Source organism: Ranitomeya imitator, chromosome 2 (assembly GCF_032444005.1).
Source record: "Ranitomeya imitator isolate aRanImi1 chromosome 2, aRanImi1.pri, whole genome shotgun sequence".
NCBI classification, from domain to species: Eukaryota; Metazoa; Chordata; class Amphibia; order Anura; family Dendrobatidae; genus Ranitomeya; species Ranitomeya imitator.
In genome coordinates this window covers 55,369,149-55,392,588 of record NC_091283.1, presented here as the reverse complement: position 1 = coordinate 55,392,588, position 23,440 = coordinate 55,369,149, and the positions used below count along the sequence as shown (strand labels likewise).

Here is a 23,440-nt window from a genome sequence, read left to right as displayed (position 1 = left end):
GGACAATGACCCAAAACATACTTAAAAAAGCACTAGAAAATGGTTTGAGAGAAAGCACTGGAGACTTCTATGGTGGCCAGCAATGAGTCCAGACCTGAATCTTATAGAACACCTGTGGAGAGATCTAAAAATGGCAGTTTGGACAAGGCACCCTTCAAATATCAGGGACCTGGAGCAGTTTGCCAAAGAAGAATGGTCTAAAATTCCAGCAGAGCATTGTAAGAAACTCATTGATGGTTACCGGAAGCGGTTGGTCGCAGTTATTTTGGCTAAAGGTTGTGCAACCAAGTATTAGGCTGAGGGAGCCAATACTTTTGTCTTGCCCATTTTTGGAGTTCTGTATGAAATGATCAATGTTTTGCATTTTGCTTCATTCTCTTTTGTGTTTTTTCATTTAAGACAAATTAAATGAAGATAATAATACCTAAGACTTTGTGTTTGCAATCATTTTCAGGAAGAAAATGAGTATTATCTGACAGAATTGCAGGGGTGTCAATACTTTTGGCCATGACTGTATATATACTGTATATATGTTTTAACGAATATTTGAGCCCATGGATCCATTGTATGTCCGTTTTGCAAGCCGGCGAGAAATTCTCGCAGTACGGATGCCATACGGATTACATACGGAGGATGACATGCGCAAAATACGCTGCAACACCCTGCCTATGGATGACATACGGATCACTATTTTGGGAACATTTCTGCGTATTACGGCCGTAAAAAACGGATCGTATTTTCATACGCCTAGTGTGATGCCGGCCTAACACGTCATCGCGCCCTCTGACCTGAACATCATAGCCAGAGGATGCGGAAGATGGAGCCTGGCGGTGGAACGGGGACAGGTGAATATTGGAATGCTCACCCTCCCTGTTATACTCACCTGCTCCCGGTGCAGTCCCTGCTTCTCACTGACAGATGGTCTCCGGGCGACGGCAGCTTCTTCCAGTTTTGAGCGGTCACTGGTACCACTCATTAAAGTAATGAATATGCGCTCCACCCTTATGGGAGTGGAGTCACGTTCATAATCATTACTTTAATGAGCGGTACCAGTGACCATCTGTTAGTGAGAAGCAGGAACCGCAGCGGGAGCAGGTGAGTATGATGTGACAGCTGCCGCTCCCCCTCTCCCGCCGACCCCCTGGGACAATGACTCGAGTATAAGCCGAGAGGGGCACTTTCAGTCTAAAAAAAAATGGGCTGAAAATCTCAGCTTATACTAGAGTACATTATATACGGTATATATATATTTTAGTATTATTTTGTGATTTCAAAAAATATTTTTACAACTTTTTTTTACTTTCTTTTTCACTTTTTTTATTAGTCTGGTGACCCAGATGGCGTTATGATGACACCGGGTCACCATGGGTACGTTTGGACCCCCTGCCTTCCTAATGCTACAATCAATATTGATTGCATTTAGGGAGTTAAAGTGCCGGGAGTGGTGCGGGCACCGCTCCTGGCACTGGGTGCCCAGGTGTCAGCTGTCAGAATCAGCTGACATTCGATGGCAATCGGGCATGCACAGCCTCTGTGCGCGCAAAATCGCCATGATGTATCTATGCATGCAAGGTCAGTAAGTACCAGCCAACTTGAACGTATGGAAACGTCCAAGGTCGTAAAGGGGTTAATGCATCACATGATTTTATTTGCCTTGGCAGCAGCTGCCTAGCACTGGTCACTCAAGTTGAACACCCATACACACAAGTATTTTTTAGTCGCAGTTATACCCACGGTTCTGCTATTTAGTACATACATGTAATTTTTTTTATCTCCTTGGCCCAAGTCCATGACCTTACATTTCTCTACATTAAGCTTCAATTGCCCTTTATTGGCCGACATCTCCATCTTCAATAAATCCCTCGATATAATATTATCTCCCTCTGTGAAGGTTACCTGACAGAGCTTATGGTCACCTGCAAATATTGAAATTCTACTCTACAGTATATGCCCTCTACAAGTCATTAAGAAATATATTATAAAAACAACGGCCCAATACTGACCCCTGTGGTACCCCTCTTTTAACTGAAGCCCAATCAGAGTATGTTCCACCCTCTGCTTTTTGAAAACTGAGCAAGTTGTTAACCCAATGACACCTAGATTTCCCTTGTCACATAGTTCTCATTTGATGTACCAGCATGTTTTTTTTTCTACCTTGTTTCTCCCCAATGTTTGAATATTCTTTTGTACTTTTAACCATTCTTATCACACTGTATATTTTTAGGTCTTTGCCTCATAGTGTGACTTTTTCTGTATCTGAGGGAGACTTTAGGTGATTCCATTTCATCTATATTTGAATGGATGTTCATACATCCTTGAAATAACTCAGACACAACGGAATTTCTTATTATATACATATATAGTTTATTTCATTAGATTTTTTTTTAATAAACAATGACTATAAAAGTGTATAAAAGTCACAATTCGCATTTGTGTAGAAAATAAAATTGAGTGTCTCGTTCGTAAGAAAATGTAGATTCTATAACCTCTAGTGAGAGGCCGAGACCTAGAAATATGTGATGACCCACAATGTGAAGTGCCCGATCACTCCGGTGGATCTCAATGTATGTCATGTGTTAGCAGCTATTACTGGAGACACAAATTGATTATTGATCCCTAGGAAAAACGGACCGCTGAGGCTGCATATTGGATGAGATAGAAGCCATTACTGGTAGGGGGAAATTTTTATTACATGTGTGATTTCTCTTACTGGATAACAAACACAATAAGGGTAGGTCCAAAAATTCTACACTTGTGCTGGTAATATCCATAGTAGAAAACAGTAGCAGGCAGGTAGGTAAAATTTTACAAATCTCATCCGCATGGTGCAATAATGGAAATTGTCCTGTGGAGTCTGTTGCGGATCTTACCCCTTTCCATACAGCAAGGTAAAATTAGTAACCTCAAGGACCTACAAACCACTGTTTCATTTATGTATTTTATGGATTGCGGCATCACTATATAAAAGATTTCTAACTACTCCCATTCCCAATGTCCTTTATGAAATAAGCAGATACCACATGTGCCTGAAAGGAAAAGAAATACACAGATAAGGGGTATGAAAGAAGCACTCCCAGCAACATCAACATTTTTATCTTCTTAATATATTGCAGTCATCATATTAAATAGCACTGTGTACTTACAATTGCTCATTTTGCCTTTCTACCCAGATAATTCTTCTCTTTTCCATTAAAAACTGACTAGCTGAATCCTTCTAAGCATTATGTAAAAACAGGAGGAAAATTTTCCCTGTACGAGTCATGAGTCACTGCAAAAGTCCCTGGCAGGGGAAGAAGGCAGCAGATGGGTCAGGAGTTGGAGAGAGGAATTATTTCTGCAGGGACAAGAAACTTCCTGTTTCTACATTGAGCAGAGAAAAGAGAGAAATTAGCTGGGTAGAAAGGCAAAATGAGCAATTGTAAGTACACAGTGCTATATAAATTGACTGCAATATATTAAGAGTTTGATGGGAGGAGGAAGAGTGCTTCTTTAACATATAAAACTTTCAGGGGTTGCCCACAACTGACTGCACTAAAGAGACCATTAAACATTTTGGCAATATATACAGAAAAATAAATATCTCCCTCCTGCCATACACGCAAGTTTCCCCCCCTTGTTCCACACACGACGACGTGGACATCACAGGAAGTCTTTGGTTTTCCAAGAAATGGATTTTGAGAAAATTATTCCTGGGAGGGTACACAGTAGTTGTGTTGTCGAGACATGACAAAGCCACGGGGACAGACGCACTCGTAGGATCCCTCCGTGTTACGGCACTGCCCATTCAGGCACAGCAGAGTGAGATCCTCAGCTTCATCGCATTCATTTACATCTGGAGGACAGAAGCAAGAAAGCACAGGATATCGAATCAATGACCCTGATGACTCCAGCTCTCAACCTTCTCTTGTTACCTGCACAATTATTCCGAGGCCTTGGATGAATATCCATCAATCAGCCTTGACATTAAAACTACATCCCTAATATTGTGCCCCATTTATAATAAGTTATCAGCCAGCATAAAAAAAATTATCCGACCTATAAAAAAAAAAAGCAGCAAATGTTATAAAAGAATGAAAGGAAAAAATGCATCTTAAATCAGAGCAGAAGCTCCAGTGGTCCCCCCAGTTTAGACTAGGACCAGTGGTCATGAACCAAACTATTGGAGTTCTGGTGCTCATTCCTGAGCGGTGATGCCAGTAGTATGGCAGGTAACCGCTGCAGGCACTGATTGTCTGCAGAGGTCATGTGCTGGCCACTTCTAAAAAGAAAAAGCCAGTGGAACAGAGTTTTGACGCTGGATCAGTTGGAGATCGGAGAATAGGGGAACATAATGTTGTGTTATATTTTTGCTATTTTATAATATTTTCTATAACCCATTTTAGCTTTTTCTACACTAGCTCTTTGGCATCAGGTCAGACAGACTAGCCTTTGCTCTCCACGTGCATCAGTGACCCTTGGACACCTATATCCCTGACATCGATTCACTAGTTGTCCATCCCTGGATCACTTTTAGATGATACTACCCATTGCAGACTGGGAAATCTCCATAATACCTGCCATTTTGGAGAAGCCATCATATGAAAGTCACTCATAGCCTCAGCTTTGCCCATATTCCCTACTTCTAACATATCAACCTCAAGAACATAGTGTTCACTTGCTTCTTAATATCATCATTGTCACTGGTGTATGTTTGCTGAGAAATGTCCCATTCTAATATTTATACCACTGCAATTTGGTATGCAATATTATTGTAATCATATGGTACAGTTATTATTGGATGTGCCAAATAACTAAGATTCAGAAACAATAGTCCTTCCCTCCCTCAGCTGGAAGGCAGAAGCAATGTGCACCCTACAAAGATCCAATTAATTGGGTGCCTTATTGTATTTATTGGCCCCGTTGACAAGTGCTTTGTCTATAGCAGTAATTCTTAACAGCTAAGGACATCTTTGGCATGGAAAAAACTACTTTTACACATTAGTTGTTACGTAAAGGTAATACAATTTTACTAAATTTCAGTCTTCAATAATCATTCCTTCCTTCATTTTCAGACTTCTTGATAATGCAGTTTGTAGCCTAATCCTAGTTTCAGATTTTTCTCTTGTGGGATTGTCCCTCCCAGTAATATAGGTGGGATGTTAGCTCTGTGTCCTGCTTTATTCATTAGTTCATGAAGCGACACAGCTTCTATCCTGCACCTATTTCCTCTTCATCTGCTTTCCTCCTTATCTGTAGCCTGTTTCTCCGCCCTCTCTGAGACTGTACCATATTTCTCCCCCTCTCCAGACTTTGGAGATCTGTGTATAACCCTCGCACTGCTACCTTATTGAAAGAACGGAGAGGATGGAGAGCATGAGCTTTGATGGATTTGTATTAGCTTTGCAGATCACTCGGCTAGATAAAGTACTTAAAGACGCTCATCAGCTGTAAAAGGGAAAGACATTTCTTAATGAAAACTAATTAGAAAGTTGTCTGTATTTCGGAAGTAAATTAAACAATCAATGAATATGCAAAGGTGTAGATAGCCTTTAAAATAACGAAGTATTGCGCCACGTTTACCGCAGTGTGCATTGGACACATTGCAACGTGACCAGAGATACAAAGTACCCCAGGGAACGTTGACATCTTTTTGGATTTTGGAACCATTGTGTTCTTTAGAACCCTGGCCTCTTTCTTACCAATGCATGCCATTCTAGTCATGTCCAACCTGTACCCATCGTAACAGTCACAGGTATAACCCTCTGGGACTCTAATGCATCGACCATTTTCACAGCCATTGAGGATCCCACACTCTTCAGCTTGGAGCCCTTCAAATTGCTCATATCGATCTGCAGGAAATTAAAAGCATATATAAAGGGATCACATAAATCATAGAGCCCTGGTAAGAAAAACCCCAAATTGCTGTATTTTACCATCATATGCTTCTCTCAGCCCTGCTCTCCAACTAGGTAGACCATCCTCATCCAGTCCTCCAGGCCTCCATGGCTGTGTCCTTCGTCCATCCTCATATCCAATCCCCGTGGAGCCAGAGCTTCTAGGTCTGGTACGTGGTGGAGATGGTCGCAGTCTAGGATCATAGGGAGGTTCTGGTCTTCGGAAAGGTGGTCCTGGCTCATCTAAACCTGTATCCGGATATGAGAGATCAGACTCAAAGTCTGGGGACTCAAAAGGTGGGAGGCTGTACACCGAGTCTCGTGGGCCATAGGGTGGCTGTACACGGGATCCGAACCCCACTCCAGGAGGTGCAGGGTAGGCTTCATATCCGGGTCTGACTATTCCAGGAGCCGGGTTAGCAAAAGAATCAGCTCCATACGGGACTCCATAACCTGGACCGTATTCAGATCCATAATCATAAGGAGATCTCAGGCCATTGCAGAGAGCCTCAAAATCATCTGTAAAGAAATAAATAATGAGTGTCAAGCCAGACGCTATTACAATGTTTGTAATGTATATTCGTGTTGTCAATTGACTGTGTCAGATTAGATAACAAAGGTCTGTTTTTTTATTTACCAGAAACAGTGCCACTTTAGTTTATAGGCTGCACATGGTACTGCAGCTCATCTCCATTCATTTTGATGGAGATGAGATGACATACCAGAAATGACAATGGAAATGATTAGTGCAGGTAAAAGGGGCTTGTAGGGATTACCTAACAAACAGGAAATCCCTGCATGTGTTGCAACTGTCGAACAGCCGCGAGACATGCAGCCGAACTCGAACATATTGCAGGAACTCGGACATATTATTTGAGCACGCCGAAGACACTCGGTTAGCACATGAGCATGCTCAGATAACACCTTATCCTAGCACGTTCGCTCATCACTAGTGGCCATGCATGCAAGCTATTCATACCCCATGTGATGCAGTGACCCCTGTTACAGCTAGGGGGCGCTGTAAGTGCTCCTCGGGATGCGCATGGAGGCGTATCTGTGATTATGATAGTGAAACAGTGACCGGCAGGATTGTAAATGTTCGGTATGTGTCGCAGAGGGAGTCTGTGCTGTAAGCCTGAATTAATATTGTTGTTCTGGGACCTGTAGTCCCACAAGTATTTGTATAGTTTGTAAAGGGAGGCTTGGAGGGTTAGATGGAGAGCTGGGTGGGTCTGACTAACCACACACACCTCCCACCCAGGGGAGGGGTTACAGATATATAATGTGACCATGGTGGTCACATGGGGGAGAGTGTGTAGGTTCTGAAGGCTTGTGTGTTGGGAGATCCTGAGAGTAGGATCGGATCCCTGAATAGCGCACTGAGAGGCCGTGGACCTGAAGGCTTGTGTGTTGGGAGATCCTGAGAGTAGGATCGGATTCCTGAATAGCACACTGAGAGGCCGTGGACCTGAAGGCTTGTGTGTTGGGAGATCCTGAGAGTAGGATCGGATCCCTGAATAGCGCACTGAGAGGCCGTGGACCTGAAGGCTTGTGTGTTGGGAGATCCTGAGAGTAGGATCGGATCCCTGAATAGCGCACTGAGAGGCCGTGGACCTGAAGGCCTGTGTTGGAAGTTCCTGGGAGAAGGACTTCCTGAATAGCACATCCTGTGTTGGAAGATTCTGGGAATAGGACTTCCTGAATAGTGCATGGAGTGGTCTTGTATGCAGAGTCTGCAACGGCACTGCATTGGAGGATCTGGTCTGTCAGGTGGCCTGGTGAGCAAGGCATTGTCTGGGACGGTTATCCCAGTTCGGCAGCTTCCCTGAGAGAGAGAGGATGGACAGGAGTCAGCGTGTGGAGCAGGAGATCCTGGAAGGTAAGCCAGAGTTTGGGGAACTGTTTGCACTGACGAGGGTTAGTAATGAACTATGTGGTCTCCCACGGTAACTGGACGAAGTGAGGTCTGGCGTGTTTAGAGACTGCAAACCAATGTCGTGTGCGCTATATGAGTAGAGACATTGATACGGCGTACGGACTTCCCCCGGGAACAAGTCAAGGAGGACTAGTGGGTGTAGTGTCTGAACTGTGAGTTAAAGCCGTATATGAAGTATCTAAGGTAAAGCTGCAACGTGATGTCATCTGTTGGTGCCTATTGTGTTCCATGAAGTATATAATGAACTGTGCATGACTCTGTTTATGATGCCATCATAAACCGCATGGACTGTTTAAGTAGAAAATTGTGCCTGTGTGACTGAATCCCGTTGCTAAGCGAGTGTCCCCCCAAAACATGCAGTAAGCGCTATCCCACACCCCATATATGACATTAAAGGGGAATTATCCACATGGAAGGTGATGATTGTTAAATTAGTGTGGGTGGGACTTGTGTGACCATTTTTGCCATGACTGTACAGCTGTGGCCAGGAGATGCGGAACGGATCGTCTGGTCGCACATGCGACCTGCAGCACTCATTAAATCTATAGCCCTGAAGGTACGAAGATAGCCGAGCGTACCTGAGTCTCTGGCTGGGCAAAGTGCACAATTCATGCCCCAGGCTTCTCCGTACAGGCAGCAACATTCTGTGTATGTTGTCTGTCTCTCCATCAGAAGGCGCTTACACACCAGGTCTGCTCCAACCGTTCTCCAGCACAGGGCTACAGTATTTTCTAAGGGAGAAGAAAATGTAATTAATTACCTAATTAGGAGGCATCGTCCATGTGAGACCATAGTCTAATTGCTCATAACCAAACATTGCTGTACTTTTTGGCAGTCCACTCACCTGCAGCCTGGCTGGTGTTGGTGATGCATCTCCGCAGCGTTGTGTCCAGCACCAGCGGGGGATTACATGTGCAGAAATAGGACCCCACCGTATTAATACAGTTACCACCCTCACACACGTCTTCCTCTTGGCATTCATCATTATCTGCAAGAGAAAAGAAAACTTCTATCACTGATCAGGAGCACAAAGCTTTGTACTAAATCCAATCAGCATTTCAATATTTTTTTTTTACATTGGTCATTGATAGAACACACAAGTGCAGAATGATTTTCTATAATATTTATTATCGTCCATGTCATTCTCGGTAAGTTGTCACAGATCAGAAAGAAGTACTTTTGTCAGAAATAGCGCCACTCATGTCTGTAGTCTGTGCCTGGTATTACGGTGCTTCATTACCAGATACCGCCCATTACTAAGAATGGCACTGTTTCTAGTTAGGACGTAATTCCAGACGCAACAAATGGACAAATCTAGAGTTGTTTCTGGATATCTGCAATACCAGGAGCAGCCATAGAAAAGAGTGGCGTCACTTCTGACTAAGCTGCAGTACCAGACGCAGCCCTCAGATAAGAGTGGCGTCACTGCTGACTAATCACATAGATAAGAGTGCAATACCAGACAGAGGCCCAAGGCAAGAATGGTGCTGCCTTGGGCTGAGCTGCAAAACCAGTTAAAATATGCTCAAATGTATTTTTTTGGAGGTGGATAAAAGTTTTATAGTGGAAACCACGGCATGAAATGCTCTTTTTTGGGGGAAAGGGGCAGTTTTTCTTTTCCTAAACCATTTTTTAGATATTTTGAACCACTTGTTTCTTGATGTATATTTTTTTTAAGCCATTTGTTTTTTTTACAGCCTCTATGACTTGCTGTATGAAGTAGTGCCTCAAAAATTGACGTACAGTTCTATCATTTTCTGTGCATTTTTCAAAAACTCTTCAGATAAAAAAACTCAAGAAAACTCCTCAAACGAACAGCATAGTGGATTTCAAAAGAAATGAAAAGGAAGAGATTTCCTAGCATTTTTGTAGCTATTTTTGACGCAGTTTTTACTGTAAAATGTGAAATACATCTCGTCATGATTCATCAAAGTGTTTACTCCAGAAATCTGACAAAATATTTTGACTTTTGGCATTTTCACACCAGTTTTGGAAAGCTCTGCCAAAATGAGCAAAACTGGGACGTGACGGGGCGTGGTGACCTTACACCACACATTTTACTCCAGGTTCTAAATGGAGTAAGATATGTGGCGAGCCGCAAGCCACTTTGAAGATGGTTCTGATTCATTAAGTGGCATATCATAATTCCGTACACGTATCGTGGTATTTAGGAGCACCACTTCAGATTTGAGCAGTCAAAATAGGATAGCGCCCCCTTGTCCTGCTATACAAGTTTTCCTTATGATGCCAAAACTAACACAAGCTTTCTATACTGTATACATCACTATATAGGTTTACATACATCTTTCACGATCCCTATGCAACACTCCCTTTAAATGTTAGGGCTTGTAGGACAATGATCGCGGACATGGAAATTACACTAAAGGGGTATTCCCATCTCCAAGATCCTATCCCAATATGTAGTAGGTGTAATAATAATAAAATGAGAAAATACCTCCAAATAAAAATGTAGTACAGTTTTTCTGATTCACTATGTAGCTTACCCCATGTGCAGGGCATTGCAGTAGCTTAGGTATCCATGGTTACAACCACTAATATAGTGACAGTTAGTTAGCTGTTAGTGGTCATAACCATGGATATCTAAGCTACTGCAATGCCCTGCAAATGGGTTAAGCGACATAGTGAATCAGAAGAACTGTACTACATTTCTAATTGGATGAATTTGCTGCTATTATTATTATTACTACACCTATGACATATTGAGATAGGATCTTGGAGTTGAGAATACCCTTTTAAGTGACGATTAGCAGACTATATACATAGTGGCTCTTGCAGTCAGCGTGCAGCATTGTGTGGACCTTACCTACACACTCCATTTGATGGACATCGTAGTAGTAGCCGTTTGAGCAGTAGCAGGCAAATAGCGGATCCTTGTTAAGACATACACCTCCTTTGCAGAGTTCTGGTCCAAAGAGCTTACATTCATCAACATCTTAAATAGAAACACATGGTAAATATATGATTAGAGGGAAAGTTTAAAGAGTGAAGCCCAATGTATGACAGACGCGGGTCCCATCTTACAGACACAACCTGTGCAATGATGTCGAAGTTCAGTACAGAAATGGATTCCTAGCACGAACCTTTGCTTCCTTGACCTGACGCGATATAGCCAACTCCATCAGGACACAACCTTCGGTATTCAGCTAAAAAAAAAATGAAAAAAGACTTGAGAACCAGAACTGTGTCAGGTATGATTGAGACCCCTGGGCAAATAATGCCTGAAGGCCAAAAAGACCCAGTAGGTCTGCCATATATTGCACAAGATTGGGGTACACTGTCCAATGAGTCGTGAAGATACTCAAAATACTGTTACCAACTGTATGAGTTATCATCTGTTCACAAGATAGGTGATAACTTGCTGATCACTGGGACCCCGATCATTCCAAAGAAAAAGCCCTGTAATTGCCATTGTCCCATAGACAATGAATGGTGTGCTGTACCTGCTCCATGCTAATTTCAGAGCCACGTTTTCTGGATCAGGAGTACCAGCTGTCGTACTCCCAAAGATCAGCACTTTTCCAATGGATAGTTTGGCCAGTTGGGAATGGCCCTTTGATGTTGGAGGCATTTTCATCAAATGTTTTTGCTACGATCCTGACACTGAATGAACTATGATACGATCCCTACATCTGAACAAGCCCTTCAAGAAAAGTGGTCTCCAGGATGTTACCCGATTCCATGCTGGGACATTTCTGGATTTGGCATGCTTGTCCCCATCCTTTTCCAACTGTACAGCAGCATTCGATCTGGCTGACGTTTCTGGAAAGCACATTGTCACACACGTTGGGGTCTTCCAGGTTGTAATAACACTCTTTAAGACCTGGGGTAGCCACAAACTCTACCCTGGTTAAGGCGGTATTGCTTGGATATGCAGGACGGGCTGTAGAAAAGAAGAAGGAAAAAATACGATAACATTAAATTAACTTTAAAAGAAATTAAAAAAATATCCAAACCATGCGCTAGTCAACTCCACCATGTCTGGTCAGTGATAGTCACAGTCCTACACGCGAGATCTCAGAGGAACCGCTCACCGGCGGAGCTTGTCCGTATGCACTTTCCGAACATTGGGTCAAACTCTTCATTGCTGTTAGGACAGATGCAGAGGAAGGATCCTTCCACGTTCTCACATAGGGCCGTCCCGCATACCTCTTGTAATGTCTCACACTCGTCAACATCTGGAAGAGAGGAGACACCAAGGTTGAGTATCTCAATATTCAGCATGTCGTCCTCCAAGAGAAAAACAGAACATGACTGTACATTTTATTTTTAGAGTATGACTAGTCTTCAGGGAGGTTTGAAGGTGTATATTTTTTTTTTTGGTATTACAAAGAACCTTGTTTTTCCATAGTTTTTGGTTACTTTTGCTTGTAAGTATACATGTAAACTTTTTTTTTTACTGGGTATCCTGCAAGGAAAATTAGTAACAAAACCCAAGGTCAGTCTAATCCATTCCGGAACAAGGTCTCGAAAAAGGAGAATATACCCAATGTTTCATTAAGAGATTTACAGGAGTGATCCATCCTTGGTGAAGACGGTTAATCCAAACCCAAAGCACACGAGGGGATTTTGATCTTCAATTACCAATTTTTTGGCAAAAAGGGTAAAAGGAGAAGGCATGTCTGACCGATTTTATTATTACTAAAAACGGAAAATGGGGCCAATTTTAGGATAAATATGCACCTGCTCACTCTAGACATATAGTCGGTCTGGTATGACTTTTTCTTAAGCCAATGCACAACATTTATAAACTGGAACAGTGTATTCCAAATTTGGCACAATCTTAAAAAACATGAGAACTTACAAGTGGAGTGACAGAAACATCTGGTGATGGTCGACAGCTAGAGTTGGTGAGAATCAAGTTGCCTGTCTTATTCAATCGACCACGAGAGTGGTCTTTGGCCACCGCACGAGGGTGTAGGAGTACCACCTCTTTCCTGCTGGCATCCGTGGCTCTTTGTTTGATTAGCCGGGCTGGCATGACTAGAACAGCCATGGATGACAGCAGGTAAGAGGCGGTACTCCCATGTGGCAGCCACAGGTCACATTCGTGGCCGATGGAATGGGACAAGCCAATTGTTTCATACCAACTCTATCTACAGGACTTCAGAGAGAAGATAGTCCAGGTTCCTCTGGGGGAGCACACCTGGAAAAAGACATAACACACCCTGCACAATCACTATATACCAGAAAGGGATGGCACATTAATGGCATATATATATATATATATATATATATATATATATATATATATATATATATATAGATACCACGGGTATAAATGAGGGCAGACAAAAACAACTCAAGAGTTGCAAGCTACCCTAAATAATTGGTGTAAAATAATGGTAACTGGGTCCTCTCCGGATTATGATGAGCCCAATTTATGAAGAAGCCACCTGAAAGTTTAAACAAGCTATGACAAAGGCTGGCATATATAACATCAGTCCTAATACTTGGGGGCAGGTTAATTAATGCTGTCCTAAAAATGTTGGCGCACCCTGGTGCATTATAAACCATGGCTTTTTATTCTAACCTATCCACCCTTTTCTCTACGCCAAACCATTTTTATAGGGACACACTGAAGTAGAGGGCTGTTGAGGATGACCAGAGATGATCACCAGTCTGCTAACCTGGATTCAATATTTTATTTTAGCTTCTTTGACACGTACTTACCTTAACAGCAGAAATGAATGACTTGTGCTGACAAACTACATCCCCCAACATGCCTGACGCCGTCGATGGTAAAATGGTCGGAGTTGTAGTTCCACAAAAGTTTGAGTCACAAAGCTTGCTGACCCGATTTACGGGATTGTGCCATTTTGTGTTATCCATACCTATCGGTTTTTGCTAATAGCCTCAAGAAATAAACCTTCATTCACATATAGTCCAAATGTTTGAACAAATCACACCGTGAACAGTTTAGCGTACAAGATCTCAGATAAAAGAAAACCATACACATTAAATGAATGACCACAGAACCCACGGGACAGGCTGACCATCTTATTTGTTTGGGATTGTCCCGACTTTCCCCTGACAGCAGAAGATTGGGAGATCAAAAGGATTGGGCATGCTGCATTACAACATGTCCTATCATTCTGTTCTCAAGGGAACAAAATGATTGGGAAGCCTCTAACAGACTCTTACAGCAGATATATCGCCACTGAGGTATAATAACTATTGGCCAATAGTGATGACCGAATGTGCTGGGATCAGGTGTTATCTGAGTATTCTCGGGTGCTATCCGAGTGTCTTCAGAATGTTCGAAAAATATGTTCGAGTCCCTGCGGTTGTTCGACAGCCTCAACACATGCATGGATTGCGTGTTTGTTAGATAATCCCTGCATGAGTTGCGGCAGCCGAACATCTGCGAGACATGCATCCACGGGGACTCAAACATATTTTTCGAGCACGACGAATACACTCGGTTAGCACCTGAGCATGCTTAGATAACACCTTATCCCAGCACGTTCTCTCATCACTATTGGCCAAACAAGCAATCTGAGTTGCCACGTTTCCTGGTAATTGTACTTTATAATAACCTGTAGTCTGGCCCATAATGAAGGCACTCACCCACACAGCGCTGATCGCCCCTCTCCCCCTCATAGCCCTGGTCACACAGGCACTGGTAGGCTCCAGCTAGATTGAGGCACAGGGCGTGCTCCCCGCAGACAGTCTTATTTAGACATTCGTCGATATCTGACACATGAACATACCCGGGGTTAGGACTCGAGCCAAGAGACGCTGCCTTTTTAGTTTATGATTGCATGATGGTAAAGCCACAGTCACTCCGCCACGTGCATAACCATTTCAGCCTAGTAATGATGGACGACTCGGGTTCTCACCAGTACAGTCTCCAGAAGAGGACAGCTGATAGCCGGGCTCGCAGTCACTTATGCATTTGTAGGATCCCGCTGTATTTTGGCATCGTAAAGATCCACAGATGGAATCTCCATATTCCAAACACTCGTCTATATCTACATAACGTAAAAGACAAACAAGAAACGTCAGTATAGTGAGTCACAAGACATTACTAAAGACCAGACGTTAACCCCTTAGTGACAGAGCCAATTTGGTACTTAATGACCAGGCCAATTTTTGCAATTCTGACCACTGTCACTTTATGAGGTTATAACTCTGGAACGCTTCAACGGATCCCGCTGATTCTGAGTTTGTTTTTTCGTGACATATTGTACTTCATGTTAGTGGTAACATTTCTTCGATATTACTTGCGATTATTTATGAAAAAAACAGAAATATGGCGAAAATTTTTAAAATTTTGCAATTTTCAAACTTTGTATTTTTATGCCCTTAAATCAGAGAGATATGTCATGAAAAATAGTTAATAAATAACATTTCCCACATGTCTACTTTACATCAGCACAATTTTGGAAACAAAATTTTTTTTTGTTAGGGAGTTATAAGGGTTAAAAGTTGACCAGCAATTTCTCATTTTTACAACACCATTTTTTTTTAGGGACCACATCACATTTGAAGTCATTTTGAGGGGTCTATATGATAGAAAATAATGAAGTGTGACACCATTCTAAAAACTACACCCCTCAAGGTTCTCAAAACCACATTCAAGAAGTTTATTAACCCTTTACGTGCTTCACAGGAACTGAAACAATGTGGAAGGAAAAAATGAACATTTAACTTTTTTTTGCAAACATCTTAATTCAGAACCATTTTTTTTATTTTCACAAGTGTAAAAACAGAAATGTAACCATAAATTTTGTTATGCAATTTCTCCTGAATACGCCAATACCCCATATGTGGGGGTAAACCACTGTTAGGGCGCACCGCAGAACTTAGAAGTGAAGGAGCGCCGTTTGACTTTTTCAATGCAGAATTGGCTGGAATTGAGATCGGACGCCATGTCACGTTTAGAGAGCCCCTGATGTGCCTAAACAGTGGAAACTCCCCATAAGTGACACCATTTTGGAAACTAGACCCCTTAAGGAACTTATCTAGATGTGTGGTGAGCACTTTGAACCCCCAAGTGCTTCACAGAAGTTTATAACGTAGAGCCGTGAAAATAAAAAATCGCTTTTGTTTACACAAAAATGATCTTTTCGCCCACAAATTCTTATTTTTACAAGGGTAACAGGAGAAATTAGACCACAAAAGTTGTTATGCGATTTCTCCTGAATACGTCGATACCCCATATGTGAGGGTAAACCACTGTTTGGGCGCACCGCAGAGCTTGGAAGTGAAGGAGCGCCGTTTTACTTTTTCAATGTAGAATTGGCTGGAATTGAGATTGGACGCCATGTCGCGTTTGGAGAGCCCCTGATGTGCCTAAACAGTGGAAACCCCCCACAAGTGACACCATTTTGGAAACTAGACCCCTTAAGGAACTTATCTAGATGTGTGGCGAGCACTTTGAACCCCCATATGCTTCACAGAAGTTTATAACGTAGAGCCGTGAAAAAAAAAATTTGCATTTTTTCTACAAAAATGATCTTTTTGCCCACAAATTTTTATTTTCACAAGGGTAACAGGAGAAATTAGACCACTAAAGTTGTTGTGCAATTTCTCCTGAGTACGTCGATACCCAATATGTGGGGGTAAACCACTGTTTGGGCGCACCGCAGAGTTTGGAAGAGAAAGAGTGCCGTTTTACTTTTTCAATGTAGAATTGGCTGGAATTGAGATCGGACGCCATGTCGCGTTTGGAGAGCCCCTGATGTGCCTAAACAGTAGAAATCCCCCACAAGTGACCCCATTTTGGAAACTAGACCCCCCATGGAACTTATCTAGATGTGTGGTGAGAACCTTGAATGCCCAAGTGCTTCACAGAAGTTTATAATGCAGAGCCGTGAAAATAAAAAATATTTTTTTTTTCCACAAAAAAGATTTTTTAGCCCCCAAGTTTTTATTTTCACAAGGGTAACAAGAGAAATTGGACCCCAAAAGTTGTTGTCCAATTTGTCCTGAGTATGCTGGTACCCCATATGTGGGGGTAAACCACTGTTTGGGCGCACGGCAGAGCTCGGAAGGAAGGAGCGCCGTTTTGGAATGCAGACTTTGATAGAATGGTCTGCGGGTATTATGTCGCGTTTGGAGAGCCCCTGATGTGCCTAAACAGTAGAAATCCCCCACAAGTGACCCCATTTTGGAAACTAGACCCCCCATGGAACTTATCTAGATGTGTGGTGAGAACCTTGAATGCCCAAGTGCTTCACAGAAGTTTATAATGCAGAGCCGTGGAAATAAAAAATATTTTTTTTTTCCACAAAAAAGATTTTTTAGCCCCCAAGTTTTTATTTTCACAAGGGTAACAAGAGAAATTGGACCCCAAAAGTTGTTGTCCAATTTGTCCTGAGTATGCTGGTACCCCATATGTGGGGGTAAACCACTGTTTGGGCGCACGGCAGAGCTCGGAAGGAAGGAGCGCCGTTTTGGAATGCAGACTTTGATAGAATGGTCTGCGGGTATTATGTTGCGTTTGCAGAGCCCCTGATGTACCTAACCAGTAGAAACCCTCCACAAGTGACACCATTTTGGAAACTAGACCCCCCAAGGAACTTATCTAGATGTGTGGTGAGAACTTTGAATGCCCAAGTGCTTCACAGAAGTTTAGAATGCAGAGTCGTGAAAATAAAAAAAAAAAATTTTTCCACAAAAAAGATATTGTAGCCCCCAAGTTTTTATTTTCACAAGGGTAACAGGAGAAATTGGACTGGAATAGTTGTTGTCCAATTTATCCCGAGTACGCTGATGCGCCATATGTGGGGGTAAACCACTGTTTGGGCGCACGGCAGAGCTCGGAAGGGAAGGAGCGCCTTTTTGGAATGCAGACTTTGATAGAATGGTCTGTGGGCATTATGTTGCGATTGCAGAGCCCCTGATGTACCTAACCAGTAGAAACCCTCCACAAGTGACCCCATTTTGGAAACTAGACCCCCCAAGGAACTTATCTAGATGTGTGGTGAGAACTTTGAATGCCCAAGTGCTTCACAGAAGTTTAGAATGCAGAGTCGTGAAAATAAAAAATATTTTTTTTTCCACAAAAAAGATATTGTAGCCCCCAAGTTTTTATTTTCACAAGGGTAACAAGAGAAATTGGACCCCAGAAGTTGTTGTCCAATTTATCCCGAGTACGCTGATGCCCCATATGTGGGGGTAACCCACTGTTTGGGCGCACGGCAGAGCTCAGAAGGGAGGGAGCACCATTTGACTTTTTGAGCGCAAAATTGGCTGTCGTGTTTGGAGACCCCCTGATGTACCTAAACAGTGGAAACCCTCCAATTCTAGCTCCAACCCTAACCCCAACACACCCCTAACCCTAATCCCAACCTGATCCATAATCCTAATCACTAACCCTAACCATAATCACAACCCTTACCCCAAAACAACCCTAATGTCAACCCTAACCATAACCCTAATCAAAACCCTAAATCCAACACACCCCTAATCCTAATCTCAACCCTAACCTCAAACCTAACCATAATCCCAATACACCCCTAATCACAACCCTAACCTTAACCCTAATCCCAAACCTAACCCTAATCCCAAGTGTAACCCTAATGCCAACCCTAACCCTAATACCAACCCTAATCCAAACCCTAACCCTAATCCCAGCTCTAACCCTAACTTTAGCCCCAACCCTATCCCTAGCCCTAAGGCTACTTTCACACTTGCGTCGTTTGGCATCCGTCGCAATCCGTCGTTTTGGACAAGAAACGGATCCTGCAAATGTGCCCGCAGGATGCGTTTTTGCCCATAGACTTGTATTGCCGACGGATCGTGACGGATGGCCACACGTCGCATCCGTCGTGCACTGGATCAGTTGTGTTTTAGCGGAGCGTCGGCACAAAAAAACGTTCAATGAAACTTTTTTTGTACGGCGCATCCGCCATTTCTGACCGCGCATGCGTGGCCGTAACTCCGCCCCCTCCTCCCCAGGACATAGATTGGGCAGCGGATGCGTTGAAAAACTACAGCGGCTGCCCACGTTGTGCACAATTTTCACAACGTGCGTCGGTATGTCGGGCCGACGCATTGCGACGGCCCCGTACCGACGTAAGTGTGAAAGAAGCCTAACCCTAAATTTAGCCCCAACCCTAACCCTAAATTTAGCCCCAACCCTAACCCTAAATTTAGCCCCAACCCTAGCCCTAACCCTAGCCCTAACCCTAGCCCCAACCCTACCCCTAACCCTACCCCTAACCCTACCCCTAACCCTACCCCTACCCCTAACCCTACCCTTAACCCTAACCCTACCCCTAACCCTAACCCTACCCCTAACCCTAACCCTACCCCTAACCCTAATTTTAGCCCCAACTGCTGTTCTCCTGCCGGCCGGCAGATGGAGACAGATGGCGGGCGCACTAGGCATGCGCCCGCCATTTTCTTCTGCCGGCGGCCAGGAGGAGCAGCAAGAGGATCCAGGGACCTAGGTGAGTATGCTAGGGTCCTCGAATCCCCCTATTTCTCTGTCCTCTGATGTGCGATCACATCAGAGGACAGAGAATTACACTTTACTTTTTTTTTTTTTTTGCGGTCGCCGGTAAACAGTTAATTACCGGCGATTGCAAAACAGGGGTCGGTAATACCGACCCCGATCATGCTCTTTGGGGTCTTGGCTACCCCCGGCAGCCGAGACCCCAAAGATTCTCCCGGTGCCGGCCGGCGGGCGCACTGCGCATGCGCCCGCCATTTTGAAGATGGCGGCGCCCACCGGGAGACACGAGGAGCATCGGGGGAGCTAGGTGAGTATTGGGGGGGCCACCTGGGACCCCTTTTCTCTGTCCTCCGATGTGCGATCACATCGGAGGACAGAGAAATTAAAAAGAGATCGCGTTTTTTTTTTTTTGCGATCGGCGGTAAACGGTTAATTACCGGCGATCGCAAATGCGGGGTGGGTTAAAAACCCCCCGAATCATGTTCTCTGGGGTCTCGGCTACCCCCGGCAGCCGAGACCCCGGAGAAAATCGGCCTCTGGGGGGCGCTATTGACTTTTTCCACAGCGCCGTTAATTTAATTAACGGCGCTGTGGTTTAAGTACCCTTAGCGGCCGCCGTTAAAAGGCGTATCGGCGGTCGCTAAGGGGTTAAAGTGCATAAGGGTACAGTATGTGATGTGTTTTAGACGCCATTTTTTTAAAAAAAATGGAACGCTTCACAAATTTGCTGGTCATCATTGCGTGGTGGCCTTGATAATCTTCTCTGCATCTTTCCATTTTTAGTATATGTGCTGCCAAAAGGGAAGATGCTTCCGAAAAACTCTGGTGGTACGTTTCATAAAGCGTCTTTTGTGACGTCTTCTCAGACGACCTTTGCGGTGGCATCGTTTTTTCACATTCTGTATATAATATAGTGGTGGCCAGAGGCCACAGAATGGGACAGTAACTTTTTTTTAGCCTCTTTAAGGCTACATTCAGACTAGCGTTGTGCGCCTCTGCGTCGGCGACGCAACGCACAACGCACGCAAAAACGCGGCAAAACGCACGCAAAAACGCTGCGTTTTGCGACGCGTGCGTCGTTTTTTGCCGAAAATCGGACGCAAGAAAAATGCAACTTGTTGCGTTTTCTTGGTCCGACGCTTGCGGCAAAAAAGACGCATGCGTCGCAAAACGCAACAAACAAAAACGCATGCGTCCCCCATGTTAAACATAGGGGCGCATGACGCGTGCGTCGCCGCTGCGTCGCCCGACGCTAACCCGACGCACACTAGCACAACGCTAGTCTGAACATAGCCTAAGACTTTCAAAGCCTGAAGTGGTTAAAATGAGTGACTAAAGGAGGAAGATGTGCACAGCAAGTCGTTTTGGTACTAATGTGCATTTTGCTCATTCTTTGTAGCGTTTTGCCAGTACAGCTTTTTCAGGCTTAATCCGCCTGAAAAAGCCGTCGTGTCCTCATACTCTTATGGCTGCAAACAATCAAGGATTCTGCAAAGCAGAGGACACTCGGTGAATAGAAGGATAATTTCTAGTGGAAAGGATTGGGGGATTTTTAAGCAAAGCATATCATATGGCTCAGCGCTTATGTCTTCTCATTGGCAGCATTTGCACCAATTTTAGATCATTTTGGTTCTCTACTATGTAAAGGCTTTGGGCAACAAAAATTGGAATCAATCCACACTGCAAATTCATAGGAAATAACAGTAAATTGCATGCGTATGCGGATAGGAAATGCCATTCCCATGTATCAGAAAAATTCCACGCTGAAGAACAAATAAGCCGTGGATTTTTAACATGGTTTCTACTACCCCTTCAATGAAATCTGTGATGAATCTACAGCAAACGAACCACAGGGAACGCATAGAGTTTGCTATTGAATCACTACTGTGAGATCCATAACAGAAAAACTCCACCACATTTGGCGTTACCCTAATGCATGGACATTTTCTCTTGCTAAAGGTCCTAAAGGTCTTGCTAAAGGCCCTAAAGGTCTTCATTAAGGCCCTAAAGGTCTTGCTAAAGGTCCTTAAAGGGAACCTGTCACCTGAAAGAGTGAATCAAACACCCGAAAACTCCGCCCATATGACCCAAAACCAGTCCCGCCAAATTCAGGTGACAGAGTCCCTTTAAGGTCTTGCTAAAGGTCCTGCTAAAGGTCCATAAAGGTCCTAAAAAGAACTTGTCAGGTGATTCATGCAGCCTGGATCATCAGTTGTTCTGAGTGCCAGCTGTTAGACACTGCAGAGCTTAATTGTTAGTGACCTGTGCCCAAGCGTAGCACAGTTTTTGGAAGAGGGCAGACATTTTTTCCTAATCCTAAACAATTGCTTTAAGAAGTAGAAAAGGAAGGTAAAGGTGATTTTGCTAAAATGAAGGCACATAGATGTGACATACCTACACAATGCTGACCCTCGCTGGACATTTCATGGCCCCAGTTGCATGTACATCGGTAGGTGCCAATAAGATTCTCACAAACGGCGTTGTCTCCGCAGATTGTCGAGTTATTAGCGCACTCATTGATATCTATAAAATGAAGATGACATTCATTATCTTGTACTTTATTGGAAAATTAGAAAAAGTCAACGATAGCAGAAATTAATAGAATTGTTTTCTGAATGATTGATATGACTTAAAGGGATTTTCCAGTTTCAGACAACCCCTCTCTCCCTTCTGCAACTTGTTAAAAACAAACCGTGCTTTGCTCACCTTTCCCAGGTCCAGCACTGAGTCTCCATTACTGCTTCGAGTGTTAGATGTAACATAGTAACATAGTTAGTAAGGCCAAAAAAAGACATTTGTCCATCCAGTTCAGCCTATATTCCATCATAATAAATCCCCAGATCTACGTCCTTCTACAGAACCTAATAATTGTATGATACAATATTGTTCTGCTCCAGGAAGACATCCAGGCCTCTCTTGAACCCCTCGACTGAGTTCGCCATCACCACCTCCTCAGGCAAGCAATTCCAGATTCTCACTGCCCTAACAGTAAAGAATCCTCTTCTATGTTGGTGGAAAAACCTTCTCTCCTCCAGACGCAAAGAATGCCCCCTTGTGCCCGTCACCTTCCTTGGTATAAACAGATCCTCAGCGAGATATTTGTATTGTCCCCTTATATACTTATACATGGTTATTAGATCGCCCCTCAGTCGTCTTTTTTCTAGACTAAATAATCCTAATTTCGCTAATCTATCTGGGTATTGTAGTTCTCCCATCCCCTTTATTAATTTTGTTGCCCTCCTTTGTACTCTCTCTAGTTCCATTATATCCTTCCTGAGCACCGGTGCCCAAAACTGGACACAGTACTCCATGTGCGGTCTAACTAGGGATTTGTACAGAGGCAGTATAATGCTCTCATCATGTGTATCCAGACCTCTTTTAATGCACCCCATGATCCTGTTTGCCTTGGCAGCTGCTGCCTGGCACTGGCTGCTCCAGGTAAGTTTATCATTAACTAGGATCCCCAAGTCCTTCTCCCTGTCAGATTTACCCAGTGGTTTCCCATTCAGTGTGTAATGGTGATATTGATTCCTTCTTCCCATGTGTATAACCTTACATTTATCATTGTTAAACCTCATCTGCCACCTTTCAGCCCAAGTTTCCAACTTATCCAGATCCATCTGTAGCAGAATACTATCTTCTCTTGTATTATCTGCTTTACATAGTTTTGTATCATCTGCAAATATCGATATTTTACTGTGTAAACCTTCTACCAGATCATTAATGAATATGTTGAAGAGAACAGGTCCCAATACCGACCCCTGCGGTACCCCACTGGTCACAGCGACCCAGTTAGAGACTATACCATTTATAACCACCCTCTGCTTTCTATCACTAAGCCAGTTACTAACCCATTTACACACATTTTCCCCCAGACCAAGCATTCTCATTTTGTGTACCAACCTCTTGTGCGGCACGGTATCAAACGCTTTGGAAAAATCGAGATATACCACGTCCAATGACTCACCGTTGTCCAGCCTATAGCTTACCTCTTCATAAAAACTGATTAGATTGGTTTGACAGGAGCGATTTCTCATAAACCCATGCTGATATGGAGTTAAACAGTTATTCTCATTGAGATAATCCAGAATAACATCCCTCAGAAACCCTTCAAATATTTTACCAACAATAGAGGTTAGACTTACTGGCCTATAATTTCCAGGTTCACTTTTAGAGCCCTTTTTGAATATTGGCACCACATTTGCT

General features: G+C 43.4%; 1 protein-coding gene and 1 non-coding gene across 3 annotated transcripts in view; both read right to left on the bottom strand.

The window, feature by feature from the left end:
• Window positions 1-2,340: 2,340 nt before the first annotated feature.
• Window positions 2,341-23,440, bottom strand: part of LTBP4 (latent transforming growth factor beta binding protein 4) — a 115,554-nt gene continuing 94,454 nt past the window's right edge. Inside the window, exons 20-31 of one of the 2 annotated variants that reach the window (XM_069746768.1) lie at window positions 21,629-21,757; window positions 14,670-14,801; window positions 14,398-14,523; window positions 11,862-12,005; window positions 11,501-11,710; window positions 10,911-10,973; window positions 10,634-10,762; window positions 8,654-8,797; window positions 8,388-8,540; window positions 5,913-6,392; window positions 5,679-5,828; window positions 2,341-3,832 (exon numbers count right to left, since the gene is read on the bottom strand). In XM_069746768.1, the coding sequence (XP_069602869.1) occupies window positions 3,684-3,832; window positions 5,679-5,828; window positions 5,913-6,392; window positions 8,388-8,540; window positions 8,654-8,797; window positions 10,634-10,762; window positions 10,911-10,973; window positions 11,501-11,710; window positions 11,862-12,005; window positions 14,398-14,523; window positions 14,670-14,801; window positions 21,629-21,757 (2,009 nt within the window). In that variant the 3' untranslated portion in view covers window positions 2,341-3,683. The remainder of the gene's footprint in view (window positions 3,833-5,678; window positions 5,829-5,912; window positions 6,393-8,387; window positions 8,541-8,653; window positions 8,798-10,633; window positions 10,763-10,910; window positions 10,974-11,500; window positions 11,711-11,861; window positions 12,006-14,397; window positions 14,524-14,669; window positions 14,802-21,628; window positions 21,758-23,440) is intronic. The other variant, XM_069746769.1, reaches the window with a different exon arrangement.
• Window positions 19,935-20,038, bottom strand: LOC138668303 (U6 spliceosomal RNA). Its single transcript, XR_011319130.1, has one exon. It is a non-coding gene; the product is annotated as a U6 spliceosomal RNA (small nuclear RNA).